The sequence below is a fragment of the Polyodon spathula genome, chromosome 8 (assembly GCF_017654505.1).
Source record: "Polyodon spathula isolate WHYD16114869_AA chromosome 8, ASM1765450v1, whole genome shotgun sequence".
Taxonomy (NCBI): Eukaryota; Metazoa; Chordata; class Actinopteri; order Acipenseriformes; family Polyodontidae; genus Polyodon; species Polyodon spathula.
In genome coordinates this window covers 47,773,287-47,789,985 of record NC_054541.1, presented here as the reverse complement: position 1 = coordinate 47,789,985, position 16,699 = coordinate 47,773,287, and the positions used below count along the sequence as shown (strand labels likewise).

At 38.3% G+C, this 16,699-nt stretch overlaps 1 protein-coding gene across 1 annotated transcript in view; it reads left to right on the top strand.

Moving 5' to 3' along the window:
* Positions 1–15,560, top strand: part of LOC121320078 (cleavage and polyadenylation specificity factor subunit 6-like) — a 20,871-nt gene extending 5,311 nt beyond the window's left edge. Inside the window, 9 exon segments of the mRNA XM_041258256.1 lie at positions 203–376; positions 579–692; positions 2,774–2,991; positions 2,994–3,100; positions 3,102–3,290; positions 6,456–6,571; positions 6,675–6,828; positions 7,188–7,373; positions 11,603–15,560. Of these exon segments, the coding sequence (XP_041114190.1) occupies positions 203–376; positions 579–692; positions 2,774–2,991; positions 2,994–3,100; positions 3,102–3,290; positions 6,456–6,571; positions 6,675–6,828; positions 7,188–7,368 (1,253 nt within the window). The 3' untranslated portion in view covers positions 7,369–7,373; positions 11,603–15,560.
* Positions 15,561–16,699: the final 1,139 nt, after the last annotated feature.

Genomic DNA, 16,699 nt, shown 5'->3' with positions numbered 1-16,699 from the left:
AAGGGTCTAGCAACTTCTCTTGCACTGTTGAAAAAAGTGCAAAAAGTAGCAACGTTTCAGTTTGTTTAAATGCTTCATCTTACTTTCAGTAACTTGCTTTCAGTGCTCCTTTTGGCCCCTCATATTTAGAGATACAAACACTTCTGTTCTGCCTGGAGGGAGGGAAAAAAATCAAAACTTATTTTTTTTGTCTTGTTTCTAGGTACACAGTCAGGACAGATGTCTGGTGAAGGCAAAGCTGGCCCCCCAGGAGTTAATTCCCGTGGAGGATTCACCCTGGGAAGAGGACGAGGGCGCTTCCCAGGACCTCCTGGTCCTGGTGGGGACAGGTTCCCAGGGCCTGGTGGACCAGGAGGTCCACCCCCACCATTCCCAGGTAACCCCCCGCCACTGCCACCCTTCCAATAAAAACAAACCCCCTCAACTCCACCAGTGTGCCTCAAACCCTGCTTTGGAAGGACCACCCTCTATGGGGGTGGGAGGGTGGTTCAGCCAGCTTGCCCATCTTTTCCTTTAGTGCCCCTGTGCGTTACTGCCGGCGAAGGTGCCAGTTGTGATTGTGGTTTTTTTTCCACTAGGATCTGGGCTGAGACTACCTGAACTCATTTCACATAGGCTCCAGGACAGCCATCTGATGGAAATGAGTTTCAATTGCTTCCAACCTGGGCGGGATTCGAACTGGCGACCCAGAGGTGAAAGGCCTCATACCCTATTGCTGGTTTTATGTTAAGAATCAAGATTCATTGGGGTGATCCAAAGCTGAGCCCAGCTTTTTAAACTGTGTCAACTAAGTCAAAATATAACTAGTTGAAAATGGATGGTGGCTTTTGAGTAAGGATGGGGAGCTGTTTTGTTGGTGTGTGGGTTTGGTGATAAGAGAATGGGTATTTGGCTAATTGGCTAAGAGGGGGGGGAGTGGTGGGGGGTAGGTATCTGTCTTTTATCCTAAATTAGGGGTGATGTTAAGATATGATTCCAGATGGGATTTAACTTTTGAAGTCTGTGTAACCTCTCCCCCGAGCGGTTTCCAGAAAGCTGCCACAGGCACTCGGAGGCCACCAGTGTACAGCTTGGGTTCGAGGTGCATTCTAAAGAGTTGACCATACCAATATATACGTTAGTGTTGGGACAGGCATTCTTGCAGTTAATACTTTTTGAATATTCTTTCAAAACTAGGATTTTATATTTTCTTTTTTCATAGTCTTCATGGTAACTTTCCTTCCCTGTAGGTAATAGTAAGATTACACACAGTACACTGTTAAGTTTGCTTCTGGGCCCATTCACAGTTTACAACAATCCGAGATGGGGCGGTTGTCCCAGTTAAGCTCTGTGGTACACAAGACTGTGCTGGCCTGCCCTTTTATTTTGCTTGCATTAGGTTGGGTTTTCTTTTTTTAGTTTTTAATGCCATGTTTGATAACTGTCTCATTTGTTTTCTCCTGTCAGCTGAATGAAGGTAAAGTCTTTTGCCCCACAGTTTTATGGATATGTTTGTCAGTGAACATAGACTGTGTATGTATATTGCAAATTAACTTACATTTGCTTGGCTATTGAAAAACTTGTCCTAGCACTAACATATTTGACTATTTGAGACCATTACTTTTTTATTTCCTTAAGAGGAGTGTTCTTTGGCAGGGATCTAACAGAACACTGACAAGAGTTCAAAACAATAAGTGGTCTGGCAAACTTGGTTAAAATGTGAAATATGCTTGTCAGCATGAGCAAGCTACAGTTTGGTCAGAAACCTCCTTTTCACCCAAAATAAAACCCACCTTGTTTACCAGCAGCAGGATGCATCTTAATAATTTGGTACAGTACACTTAAGTGTGTTAATAGGAGTATTACTAATCAGTATAAAAATGGGTATTTCAAGATATTTCATGATTTATTAAAGCAGAAAAAAATGCGATTTTTAAGCTCAAAATGATAATTCTGAGGTTAATATACAACAAATGTTCCAGATTATTTAAATTCTTACCTGAAAAACAGTAAATGCTAAACTGTAGAAGTGTTTTTTTATGTCCACCTTTTAGACATTCTGTTTCACCATCAGTGAATTATCAAACAATGAAAACATACTTGTACTTTATAGACCGATCTTCAGCAGAAATATTTCCGATCTTTGATGCAAGAAACCGTGCAGCTTTATGCAGTATGTTCAGCCATTTACCAGACTAGACTGGCTGCCAGGTCCCTAAATGCAGTGTAACGGGTGGTGCGTCAATAAGACAAATGTTTGCTGTGTATTTAAGTGATAAAAAAATGTATATTTACACTATTCTTTCAGAAATTTTTATGGGGAACTACATATTACATGGCAATGGATATTTTTAATAGAACTCATGAAATCAGTGATAACAGTGAAAAAAATATAGCCTGATGCATGCAGGGGAAAAGTCCCATGTTCATTATGAAGTCCCTCCTGAGTGACACTTGTGTGCAGCCTGTGCAGAACCAACTCCTATTCTGACCTCTTGTGATAAAGATTTATGTTTTTTAAAAGTGCAGCACAGGTCATTACACATCTTCCATTAAACGTGCAGCACTTTTCATTAAATGTTTCAACAAGGGACTTAAGTTTTAAAATAAATATACTAGCAGTTGAACACAGTTATATAAGGGATGGATACGCTTGTTGCATTCTGTACAAGAAGTTTAATTGTGTTTGTTGACGTGAGTGGGATCGCATTTTTTCGATAGATTTTGAAATCAGCTTTTAAGGCTTTTTAAAATAAATGTAACATTTTCCTGTTTCTTTTATTTCTCTCTCAAGGAGCAATGCAAGGACCACCTCGCCCCCCTCTCGGCCCTCCTGGTCCACCAGGCCACCCCGGGCCACCCCCACCTGGGCAGAATATGCTTCCACCGCTCTCAGGGCCCCCAAACCGTGGTGACCGCCCTCCACCACCAGTCATGTTCCCCGGACAGCCGTTCGGGCAGCCCCCCATGGGTGGGTCCCCTCCCTCCCCCGGCCCCCCTCCCCCAGTCCCGATGGCTATGGACTGCCTCCAGGCCCCCCTCCCCCCCAGGAGCAGGGTCCTCCCCCACCCCCTGGACCATTCCCTCCCCGTCCGCCAGGCCCCATCGGGCCCCCATTGCCCTGGCCCCCCCCCACACCTCTCTGGGCCCCCTCCAGGGGCTCCTCCACCAGCACCCCATGTCAACCCTGCATTCTTCCCACCCCCTAACAACAGCGGCATGCCCTCCTCTGACAGCCGGGGCCCTCCTCCTCCTGATCCTTATGGCCGCCCGCCACCTTATGACAGAGGGGACTATGGTCCAGCTGGCAGGTAATTTTGGATGGCCTGTCTTGACTTCTCAAATGCCTACACAATTGCATTCTGGAACTCTCTGGTTTTGATGTTCTGCTGTACTGTGTACCGCTGCTCCTTTCTGTTTCTCCTTTCTCTAATCTGGCTGTCCACACAGGTTGTGTGCTCTTAGTCACATAGTCCACAAAAGTGGATACGCATTCTCTAGTCAGGTGGTATGAACCTGTACGTCTTTATTTAGCTGCAAAGCAAAATAAGATGGCACTGGTAATCCACAGGATATCCAGGAAAGGGAGTTCCAGTTGTTAAGGATACAATCGTCTTTAAATTGAGTAGTCATGACCAAATAGAGGGACCGTCACTGGCTAAACTAGACTGTTAAACTAAAGTTTAGGGCTGGGACGATGGTGTTTTTTCTACCATCGAAGCATTGTTTTCTTAGAGGCGATGCACCATTTTTTTCCATTACGCAAAACATACAGTAAACAAATCAGACGTTTTTCAGATATGTGATGTAAGCACAAAAACTAAATGTTTCTGCAGTTTCTCTTTAATTTGACTAAAATAAACCTTGGGCATTTCCTGTGTTCTAGTATAAATCAAACGATACCCAGTGAGTTTCTCATTCTCACAAATGGTTCATGTTTCTTACCTAAAATGTCTTGACTAACAGCAACTGGTTAAAAATAATTTGTAACAAAATCCAATGAAGTAGGAACACTAACTAATTTAACTCTTCAGAAGTCCAGCTTATTTTATACAGTCCGTGGTCTAGAGAGATTTACTTTGTTTTTGTTGAGAAAAATGATGGCATCCACATTCTGTGGTTTCAAAGACGAACCGAGTTTAACTATTATCCCGGCCTTGCGAACACTCAATGTTGCTGGGGTAGTTAACATGTTCATTGCCAAGGTTGCTAGTTTTGGAACGCGTGTCTGGTTGTTTTTCCACTACAGCAGTGGATCTTCGTTCAGAGGTATATGTCATCACTTGTCTGATTTAGGCTTTCCTTGGAGGTCATTTCCGGTGCTGCTGCCCATGAAATAACAATGCAAATGTTTGTTCTGTCTTTTTTGTTTTCTTTTTAACTGGCAAGTCACTTTTAGTGGCACAGTTCGTGTTGTTAGCGGGACTGCTGTCCGTGAGCCTAACTAGTCTGGAAAGCATTGCTTCAACTACAGTCGCTTTGGATTGTTCTGATAGGAAATCCAAATGCGAAACTGGGAAGCAAGGAATGATGCAAAAAGCAGTGGCATAACTTTGTCGCCTAGGTCATTCAGTTGATGTAAACAAAATCGTTGTGATAAATTAGAGTAGTTTCTCGCAAACTTTGTGCATTTGGACTTGGCAAAGCAGATGTTGTGTCCCCTTCACAAACTTCATTGGGAACTTTTGCTCCGTCTGTATTTTATCCCCTTTGCAACTGGGTACATGGAACTAGCTGTAGTGTTTTAATCTGCGCTTAACAGTACTTTAGCTAATTCGAATGATGAAGTAGAGGGGATACCTTGGTCATTAGCTTCTCCTGCTCAGTAGGTACATCTAAAGTAGCGCCATCAAACTTTTGTCAAATCAGGGTTTGACAAAACTGCAAATACTGGCCACTTAAACCCAAGCAGATGTTCAAAACATATAATATACTGTGTTCCATCTTGTTTGCACATCCTGTATTAACTTTAGTGGCGCCTTTTCTGTGTTCAGCATTTCTTTGTTTTCTGTTTAAAGCACTTGTTGCCAGCTCATTTTATTAACCAGTCTTCTTGCTGTTGCTACTAATGTGTGTACAGCTCGAACATCCTCCAAACTGTTCTGAATGCATAGGTTTGTATTGTGCCCTGCTCGGCACACACTTGCCACACCATTAAAAAGTACCCCAGTATGATTGTTTATATGCATAAGGAAAGGCATTGCATAGCCCTGAGCAAGATTCGCCATCAGATTTTTAAATGCAGTTCCCTCCACAATGTATCAACATCCACTATCGGGTCTTATTTCTTTTGCTCAGGCACTTTTTGGCTCCAATTTTATTTCCAAAATACGATGCCACTGTAGGTAGTTCCTTTTTATTTTTTAGTACTCACGTTGTCATATTCTTTTTGGATGGATCCTCACTAAATGGTCCTGCAGGTTTGTAGTATTGCTGGAGAATCTCAACAAAGTTTCACAAATGCCGCATTTTACCTTTCCATTTTGTTTAGAAAAAGTTTCCAAACGTCGGACGGCATTGTTAGTAATTTAACCGAGAAAGCTTTAATCTTGCAGCAGCTATACTGGTATTTCACTGTTTGTTCTGCTCACGCTTTTGACTGAGTTCCCAGGTTGATTGTAGAAAATGTTTGTGCATAGATGTGTGTGGGGGGGCTGGGTTTGGAAAGAAATAGAAAGCAAAGGTTGGGAACTAGAATATAGTTTTATATAATTTAATTTCATCCTAATAAAATGGATTAATGAAACATGGTTTCACCATTTTCATTTTTTATTGATCCATCGATGGTTATTGGACCGATTCGATCCGTCGTCCCAGCCCTGCTAAAGTTCTTTACTGTTTGAAAGTAATAGATTGTTTGGAATTATTTTTGTAAAGCCCTAGTTGTAGGGAGGTAAGCGTGTAGGTCCTTGCTGTTATTACTTAGTGATAGATATATTATGTGTGTGTAAATAAATAAAAATGCATTTACTTGTTTTAGTGTAGTTATTCTTAGTAACCCTGAATGTACCCCTTTTGGCTAATTTCAGTAATCCGCGACCCTCGCTAATCTGCGGGTACGACCTTGGATCCCGAGACCCGTGGATAAACGAGGGGGTGGTGAATCTGAAAAATGGCGACCAGAACTTGCGCGAGTCAAGTGATTCAGGGTTAGTAAACTCGTGGAAAACGAACAGAAACCGTGTGCAAGAACTTTTTGTGTGTGTGTGTGTGTTTTTAAAACTAGGCTGTAAAAAATAAATAATAATAAATAATAATAAATAGCATTTGATAGTTTAATGAGTTCTATTTTATATGCATTCTTTTAGAAAAGTCAGTAGTTTTGCTTGTGGGGGGGATTAAGTAAAATTGTAAAGCGTAATCGGCGGTTCATTAACTTTAGCCACCAATTTCCTTTTTCTCTTTTGAAATCTTATTTCCTTTGCGCCGTTCCTGGTTCAACACTTCTGTGTAACCTAGTCTTTAATCCTTTTCAGGGAAATGGATGCCGCACGAACTCCATTGAGCGAAGCAGAGTTTGAAGAAATAATGAACCGGAATCGAGCAATCTCCAGTAGTGCCATATCAAGGGCTGTTTCAGATGCCAGTGCAGGTCAGCTGGCATCTCTTATTACATTCAGCATCACCACATTGTTTTATAAACACGGTTTATGGAGCGAGTGTTAATCAATTTCATTTCTTTTTTCCCATTTCAGCTGACTATGGGAGTGCTATAGAGACGTTGGTAACTGCTATTTCTTTAATTAAGCAGTCCAAAGTATCAGCCGATGACCGCTGTAAAGTGCTGATCAGTTCTTTACAGGACTGTCTGCATGGAATTGAGTCCAAGTCCTATGGCTCTGGCTCCAGGTAATACTTGTTCCTTTTTTTTGCATATCTTAATGAATTATAAAAACATCGGATCAGTGTACAATAGTTGAGTATTTTATGTAATATAATTAAGCGTTCAGAATGGCTTTAAAATATATAATTTCAGATGTGCTATGAAATTGGTAGAAATTGAAACAGTTTTTCTCTTTGGCATCCTGTCTGTTTGTTGCTGTTGTGTGTATGTATTTACATTTATTTAATATACATTTAGTTTTTACCAACATTGTAGTCTTGAGGTTGTTTTTATGTTAAGCTGTTTCCCAGTCGTGCTGAAGCTGATGATGCAGAAAACCGTTCAGCCTTTCAGGAGAGTCACGCTCTGGTGTTCCTTTTAGAAGAAGGGAGAGGTCCAGGGAGAGGGATCACAGCCGCTCGCGGGAGAAGAGCAGGCGCCACAAGTCACGCAGCCGCGACAGACATGAAGACTACTACCGGGAAAGAAGTCGGGACCGCGAGAGGCACAGGGAGCGAGACCGAGACCGGGAGCGTGACAGGGAGAGGGAATACCGTCACCGCTAGGAAAGGTGTGTATTCGGCTCATTACATTACCAATTGATACCTGTTTCATTCTGTAGGAAAAGTGTAGCAGATTCTCAAGCCGTTCTGCGGGATGCTTTGTGTGCCCTATAGTGGCTCTTGGTAGGTATTTGGAGGTAAGTTTGAAACGCGATCGTGTCAGAGTTGACTTACAATTTTAGTGTTTTAAATAATTGTAGTAACGGGTATACTGAAGTACACATTTGTGCACGTTTCCAGAACGTTGTGCTCTGTTGGTGAATCTGCTGTTTCAGAAATGTTCTGTTTTTTGGTATGAATGCTTTATTAGGACAGCTGCACGATTGTCTGTCTTGAATTGAATTCATTCCAGTATGATCATCTGTGTTCTGTAAAAAAAACAATGAAGCCGTGCATTACTTGTGTCCAAAAAGCTCTCTTTTTGCACAATGTAAACTACTTGTTTACTATTTGGGTATATAATTATTTGTTGCTGAAATGAGCAAATCCCCAGGCAAGAATTAATCTTGCAACAAATTGTCTGGTTCATGGTGTACGAACAGCTAAAGCTGTTAAAGCTGTGCTTTTACTTGCATTGCAAATATAATCTTTAAAAGTGTTCAAGCCACAGTTTAACTTGTACAGAGTTTGTACAATAAAATAATGCAACTGCATGCTTCAAAGGGTTGTTGCAAGGCTAGTTGTAATACTGTCCTTGTCTGCATGCCCTGTGAAGTAGCAGTCTGTGAGGTGCACAGTTTATTGGGTTATTTCCTTTGTAAATATGCAGTTTATTAGTACAGCTGTTTGTCTTTTTTGTTTTTTCTAATATTTGTGTATGTACATTGTGTGTGTGTGTGTGTGTGTATATATATATATATATATATATATATATATATATATATATATATATATATATATATATCTAAAATGTGTGTTTCAACAAAAGGTTTAAATTCCTTTATAACATCTGTAAAACCTGTAATTATGTATTCATCTACTTTGAGATTTTTTTATAAAATCTCGCATTTTAGATGTGAATAGTTTTGTTGCTTTATATATTACATCCCTGAAATTAAGTTTTTAAATCCTTGTACAAACAAGCACAACTCCTGTGTGTTAATTTGTGAAGGAAAGAACATGTAATAAATTACGGTAAGCTCCTGATAGAATGCACACTTACAGTACTTTCCCTGTGGCTTCTACCAGGAACTTTACTGACATACACAGGAATTAATCTGCAACGTTGAATAAAAAGCTGGTCACCTGTGGGTTTTTTTTATTTATTTTTTTTAAACTCTGTTTTGATACAGCTAGCGCGTCATTTTTTGGACTGTTTTTATAAAGGATCCACCTCCCATTTGTATGTATACATGACTTAAAATTTAACTTGTTTTCTTGTGTGCTTGTGCCCTATCCATCTCTTGCAATGTTATTGCCTTTAATGCCAGATGTATATACATTATAACACAACATGCCCTGTAAGGAGACACACTGCATATTCAATTTGCTGTTGGTAATGGAACACCTGGATTGATTTCCACATGCCTGATGGGCTGAGGGTGAATTTTTAGGTCCAGAATATGTTTAGTGACGACAAGAACAGCTTTTAAGTCCAAATACCTTGCATTGCTGTATTAATACACCCTACAATAGGTTATTTTAAACTGGTGTTTGTTTTGGGGTTTTCTGTTGTTTGCCATTGAATTCCTGTTCTGACATAATTTCTAAAGAAATTCATGTACAAGATTTGTCCTATTTAGCAGTGTTCACTCAAAACCCCATTTATGTGTTGTGAATGTGCAGCTCATTTTCAGTTTGATTAAAGTTGAATTTCTTATGTAGTACTGAATTGGTAAACACACACCTACACAAGTTTCAGGGTTAACACCATTGGGTAGTAGTCTTTATATTAAAAAAAATAATAATAAAAAAATCTAACCAATGTGTGTGAGACTAGGTAATTCTGTACAGAACAGAGAAACGCTTGTGACTGTGGGTGGGCAAATTGGGTACGAAAGATGAATAAGGCCAGTTCGCCCTTCAAACTTGGCTCATTTGAATTTGGTACTGAAATAGCTGGATTTGTTTATTTTTAAATGTGGAGTATCTGCAGCCTTACCCGGTACACTGCCATGGATTGCAATCTCTAAGGCACTTGCTAATATCTGATTTTGGTGCAGGGATGGATTAAAAAAATCACCATATGAATTGCATTGGGTCCTCATTAAAAAGCCTTCATAGTGCTAATGATGCGAACTTGAGCTTTACCACACCTACAGATTAATCATGATTCTTAAGAGTGGTTTTAAAGGGTGCTGTATGCATGTGATACAAATGTGGAGGTTAATGTGAAGGCTAACCCATTCTTATGCCAAGTCATTCAGTTTGTAGTAGTTAAAAAAAAAAAAAAAGGGTCTGTCCCTTATTGGTCCTTCCCTCAGTTTGCAGTAGTAGCTTAGTAGACATTTCAGCACCCTAAAATGCATGTACTGTAGAGCCACCACATCTTCCATAAGGAAGAGACACAGAGGGAAATGGACTTCACTTTTGTAGGGCACTTGTATCTGGTGTCTTGAGGTTGAATGATGGAAGCCTGACTGAAGCTTATTGTATTTGTAATGAGACTTCAGTTTTAAGTTTGTTCATTTGTATCTGTATTGGTTAATCCAAGAGGGAGATGTTTTATATTGTGTGGATTGTTAATGAAAGGTAATTGTACTTGAGAAACAAGGTAATACAATTTCAATAACACATTTACAGGTTAATGTACAATTCCAGGGTTGTGTGTGTGTTACTGAGAGGGTGCATGGAAGAGAACCAGCTTGTCCTTTCTCTAACTGTCTCTTGGTCTTCATGTTCACAGACCTCAAGAATGCAGTGCTGACTTATGTTTATTTTCCTTCTTAGTAGTTAACCTTTTCCTTGTTTTCTTTTCTTCTGCAATGTTTGCTATATTTCTCCACCTGAGGGAGTAGCTACCTGCTTTTGTTTGCCACTGCTATTCCTGTGGACTCGTACAGTTATTTTACTTGTATAACATTTTTAAATAAACATTGCTCTTCACACATTATACACATTATTTGCTGCGTAGATTGTACATGCAGCATGCTTTATTTTTTTAATTCTATATAAAGTACAATGTTCCCAGGATAGTGGTGGCAGTCAATTATCCCAATTTACAATGCTTAATGTGATGGAACCTTATACAGTCACCGTTGCTTATACCCTTCCTGGTGTAAATAAGTATGCAAATGCTTCTTGGCTACTATTTACAAGCAGTATAATTGGCATTACTCAGCTTTACTTGGTACCTTTACCGGTCTTGCAGCTTGTAGAGGAAACATGTGATACCGTGCCACTGATGATGCAGAGTGGTGGCTGCTCAGTGTTTCATCTTGTGCATCTGAGTCTCTGCTTCAGAAAGTGAAGAGTTCAAATCCTGGCTTATTGATCTGGATCTGAACTCCGTGAGGGGGGTGGTGGAGGCTCTCAGAACCCAGTTAGAATTAGTGGACTGGGGTGCTCTTTCTTCCAGTTCGAGGAATAGTTCCAGTGTCTGAATGTGATGGTACAATCTAATCCAGGGAAAAACATTTTTGTTGAACTGTATGGATCCAATTTACTCATATTGGGGTGGGGGGGTTGTAATATAGATCTAAAATAAAAACACACTGCTCAAACTTGCTAAGAAGCATTATGTCCATATAATCAATATAACTATTGTTACATCAGATTTCTGTCATAAATGCATGCCTAGCCATTGGTAAAATAAGTTTTTCTCTTGTTCTTTTGAGTGCTTTTCATTATTTTCTTTTATATGTATATCCATATTAAGTCCAGTATTTTGTGTCTAAGGTACACGCAATACAAGAAAAATAACACAAGTTCCTTGTGTATCAAGGGACCCCCCCACCCCACCCCCATCCATCCAAAACAAATGACACTCAACTCTTAACAAGCATGAAATCCTTTACAATATCCTACTTGTAAAGGGTCTGTAAGCACAGTGATTTGAGTGGGGTGTCTGTAGCTTAATTACATTGTCCACAGTGCCTCCCTGTGCCAGGAGTGTTTCACTTTGTGTAAGTTCTGCTTAAACTGTCATGCAAGATGGTGATGTCACCTTGATAAAGGAGATTCATAAATGCATGTGAAATGTTTCTGTAAGGTTTATTTGTTTGTGTAGTTTAGAGTAATGTGTACATGTATTGGGAATGAGAAAAAAACCTACATCATACATTTTGACACATTACAGCTGAAGGAAGAGGAAGGCTCAACGAGTCAGAAGAGGCCCTTCACGGAAAGATCGTCCTTGTCTGTTTTTTTCTTCTCTCGGACGGATTGGACTTCACAGTCAAGGATGTGTAAAAACAGAGCGACAGTAGAGTAAAGCAAACCTACACTCATGGTAACCGATGGCTCTTTTTTATTTTATTTTTATGTTGCTTTAAAAGTTTTATTTGTAAAACAACCTGTGTGATTTAAAAGATTCTGCTTTGCAAAAATAAAGAAATTGCCTGTTCTCTCTCCAAAACATTTTGACAGATGTGTAAGCAATTTGCAATAGAAGCATTGTTTTTAGTTTTCTTGTTGCAGAATATGTTCCTGTTCTGATAATGTCTGTAAACGTCACAGCTTTGGTAATTAAATTTAGATTTAGTGTTGTAATAAACTGTTTACTGGGGCTGATTGTTTAAAAGCTTCACTTTTTAAAAACATTTATTCCGGATTCCTCAAGTTTTTGTTCATTTTTTTTTTATATTAAATGTATTTTTTGTGAAGACTTTTTTTCATACCTTGACATTCATCAGAAAAACACTTACTTGTGTGTTGCTTTTCCTCTATTTTAGATAAATATGATATCTATTTCAATGAAACACATATTGATGTTTTGGCTCAAACTTTTTAAAGGCTTTGTCGTGCACTGTTGGTAACCGGTCCTAATGAAATTTACATACTTGTAAAACAAGCAATACATTTTAAACAAGCTGCTGGCAACATAGCATAGTAAATGGATAATACAAAGAGATTTGACTGAATGTTAGTTTGTTACAAATGTCTTTTATAAATGACAGGCCATATGTTTTTGGAAGTCAGCATTCAGTATTTGTTTTAAGTGTTAAGCTGCCCTGGATAAATGAGATTTTAGGAGCTTGTGACCTGCAGATAAACTTGCCTAAAGTGTTTTGTTTTGGTGATTTTAATAATGTACATAATAACCTAACTCCCACACGAATCCTAGAATTTAATGGGTTTTTTTTTTTAAACATTTTGAAATTGTACACACAACCTTTTTCATGTTTCAAACGTTCTCTTTCTATAGGCCATATTATATAGTAATGTAATATTAACTGAAGACCGGTTGTGTGAAATGTAACAACTACTTTCAAGGTTAAATGATTTGAAATGCCAATAGCTCACTGTTCCTTGAGGATGTAAAAGATTGAGTGGTTGTTCAGCTTGTTATATATAATATAATTTTAAAAGGATAATGAACAATTTTTTTAAATGCTCAAAATACAAATAAGTTATTTTTGTTACATGGTAAATACTGTTTTGTACTGCAATTGTTTTATTTTATATACAAGATCTACCAAGTGCTACGTCTTGAGCATTGCAATACAGGACCATCCATGGTTTTATAAGCGCAAACATAACAGCTTGGATAGTTGTACAGAGTTCTACTTTTCATCTGAAATCCTAATGCTGTGACTGTTTTTACATACAGAAGACTAGCATAATTATTGTAAAGGGAATGCAAGTAATATTATGTATAAAGGGATGTTGGAAAAGAAACAACTAGTTTTGTTCCATGGTCCTAAGGTGGTTTTGTGGTTGAAAACCCTAACAGTAATAACTGAAGAATGTTCATCTCTGAGCACAAGTACTGCCCTTTTAGTGGCTGTGGAACAAATCCATATTAACCTCTTATGTGTCAACTGCTTTCGGCATTCCCTTTTAATAGGCCTGTGGTTTCTTTGATAACCCTGCACATGCACACATGTCAGGTAGTGCGAGAGTAGCTCATTGTCTTAAGTAAACAGACACCCTAACTTTACATCTAAATGACTATTACTACTGCTTGGTCTTTGTATATTTGAATCGGGTTTCAACAGTAAAAACTGGAAATATATTGCTGCCATTGCATGTCAACAAACTGTAAAATATGAAATTAGACTGGGTGTAATCACTGAGGCAGTGTTAAAGTTTTATTAACATCCAAAAGCAATTGGCAATGCTTGCTGCTTGTAGGGTTGGTAATTAGTCAGGGATTTTTTTTTTTTTTGTATTTAATGCGCAAACTAGACACTGTTGACATTGGCACTGGAAAGCATTCAGCTGTAACACAAATGGTTTTAAACTGCCCAACTTGTTGAAGTATGTCTCTTGTGGAATGTGTTTGATCACTGATGTGCCATGCTTAATACTAGATGATCTGCAAAATCAAATTGTTCCCTCAAAAAAAAAAAGCTGCTCAACGTTAATTTTTACCAGAATTCCGTTCTGCATTAAAATAGGTCAGAAAATTAGGTCTTGATTTGCAGGCAGTGTATTGTCCTGCTGATATAAAAATGTATAACAGTTTGTCATAGAACAGTATCTGTTTACTATCTAATACTGTAGATTAAACAAACCTCCACAATACCAGTAAGTAGGCAATGTCGTGTGTGTGTGTGTGTGGGGTGGGAGTTCTCTCTTGCTGGTGTTTTTGTGGTCTAGATACTCTGCACATTTTGCATAAAATAGTTTGAAAGTGTATGCCAAGTGTATGTTTTTTATATTACATGTTAAGTTTTATTTATTTATTTTTAACTGGTTTTAAATCTGAGTGAGGTAAGTTCAAGGGCCAGTGTGATGAAACTGTCAAATTTGTATTTCATAATTTATCTTCCTACTTTTGAACAGCTCTAAAGATTGATTGCATTGGTGTATAATTTGAATATAAACCTTATCTGCCTAACAAGATACGATCACCTTACTAAGAAATGCCATTTCAAACCTGAAATTGTTGTAATTAGGTTAAAGGGAAAGTTGTATAGAAAGGAGAAATTTAACTTAGAATATAATTTTCTATGTAATTTAGCCACTCCGCATTTGAGGAGTTTTTAAAGTTCAAAGACAAGGCTACCATATAGTGGACCATTTCTAACATTGGGTATGAAAGCTGTGCTACGTTTTGGGGTTTTATTTGTGCAAGTAAGGAGGACTCCAAATGTGTGTGTGTGAGATATACACACAAAGAGAGAGAGGAGGGAAAGTGGTCTGTTTTAATGATCTAAACTGTGGCTGATGTCCTGGGATTTAATGGCTGCCTTATTACATTTTTGTATCTTGTCTAGTTAATAAGTTATGCAGTATCAGCCAGCAGCTGTTTAACTAGGTTACATTGTTTTCATGTTTTTATTTAGTGTTCATGAATGTGTATTTATTTTATTTGCATAGTTGCTTTTGGCAGACCCACATTTGTTATAAAAGGGTTGAAAACCACTTGTGTAAGCTACAGGGGCAGCCTGGTGAGGGCCATTGAAAGGTCTGGCTAACCACAGCAGACCGGACAGTTTTCTGTAATTTAACTTGAGGTTGCCATTGGGTGGGTGGGTGAGAGAAATAAAAAATAAAAATTTTAACTGGACTGGTTTATCCTTGTTGGCATACAACAGACCTGTTTTTACAATATTTAAATCAAACATCAAATCGTGTGAAAGAGAACGAATAACGGTCAGCACTGAAACAGGTAAGTTGGGGAGGGGGGCTTTTCCAGTTTTTAAACTTTACAATGTACAAAGTAGTATGTTTAAAGCCATCTATTCCTTCAATTTTGACGACTTGTGAAAGTTTGCAGTTTTCAAATTTTCAGCAATTGAATATGGGGCGTTGCTTTTAATCATTTTAATTCATGGAGCTGATTTTAAAAAGTCGAGTGATTTGATCTTTTGCAGTTGCTTATTGTAATTTGGACTGCATTTGAAATTAGTTCAATTATATTAAAGGTCTAAGATCTGTGCCTTTGTTAATTACTTTCCATTGTGGATATCCAGTTCATTAAATTTTAGAGAAGAAATGCCTCATCTTGTTTTTTTTTTTTTTTTTTTGTCGTCGGCCTCTAATTGTGAAATAATTGGATTTTATTTAATCAAAGTATCAATATTTTAATCTCGTCTCTAACCCGTCACTTCGCTGCTCCAATTCTGAAATAAAATGTTGAACTCTCATTTGTGTTGTTTTTTTGTATTGTGTTAAAAGGGTGATTTTTACATTAGTTTTTTTTCATCTAAAATAGGTATTAAGACATTTCTTTTTAAACCCTCATGTCACATTGAGTAGTTACATGTATCGGTAGTTTCTACCTATTGCCTTACCAATTATAGCTGCAACTTTTTTTCAACATTTCAGAGGATTATTTTCTGCCTGCCATACCTGTGAATGGTATTAACAGAAACAGGCTCGGTTCAGTGGGATTTGTACTATTGATCATATTGATCAGGTTACATATCCCTGACTGTCCAGTTAAACCCAAAACTACAGGGAATTGCAGGTTTTGATATTGCGTTTTTTTTGTAGGTTGAGTGAATAAACCAATTATTATTATTATTATTATTATTATTTTTAAAGCGTAAGGCTGTCAGTGTAGCTAGCAGTCGATCATGCTGGTAGTATACACATACACAGGCCAACAAAAGCCATCTTGTCAAAGCTTGTTAGTGATTTTTATGTATTTATTTTTGATTTCCTAAATATGCTACAGCCAAGGTGAAATGGCCATACAGTTTGGGTACGTTACTGTCTTGTCCCTCCCCCTCCCCGAGATGAGAAGAGGACATATTGTTGCTACTATCTCAGCTATGGTACACCCTACAGATTTCATAACATGTTGTATCTGGAAAACTGCTTACCCAATTTTCATGAAACATTGGCTCTCAATACATTCCTCACGGCACATTGCTTGAGAGAAACATGCACGGCTAGTGAGATTAACGCTGCTCCTGTCATCAACATATAGTGTATGTACACTACATTGATGGATTCTTAATTCAAGTTGCAAATTATATCATTTTAAGTTATTGGATGAGATCCTCCCAATAGTACTCAAAGAAATGAAAGAAGTTATTTACAAACCGCTAACCACGATCATGCAGCAGTCTCTTGACACAGGGGTTGTACCGACAGACTGGAAAATTGCCAGTCATACCGATCCACAAAAAGGGAAACAAAACTGAACCAGGTAACTACAGACCAATAAGCCTGACTTCTATTATATGCAAACTTATGGAAACTATAATAAGATCCAAAATGGAAAATTACCTATATGGTAACAGTATCCTGGGAGACGGTCAACATGGTTTTAGGAAAG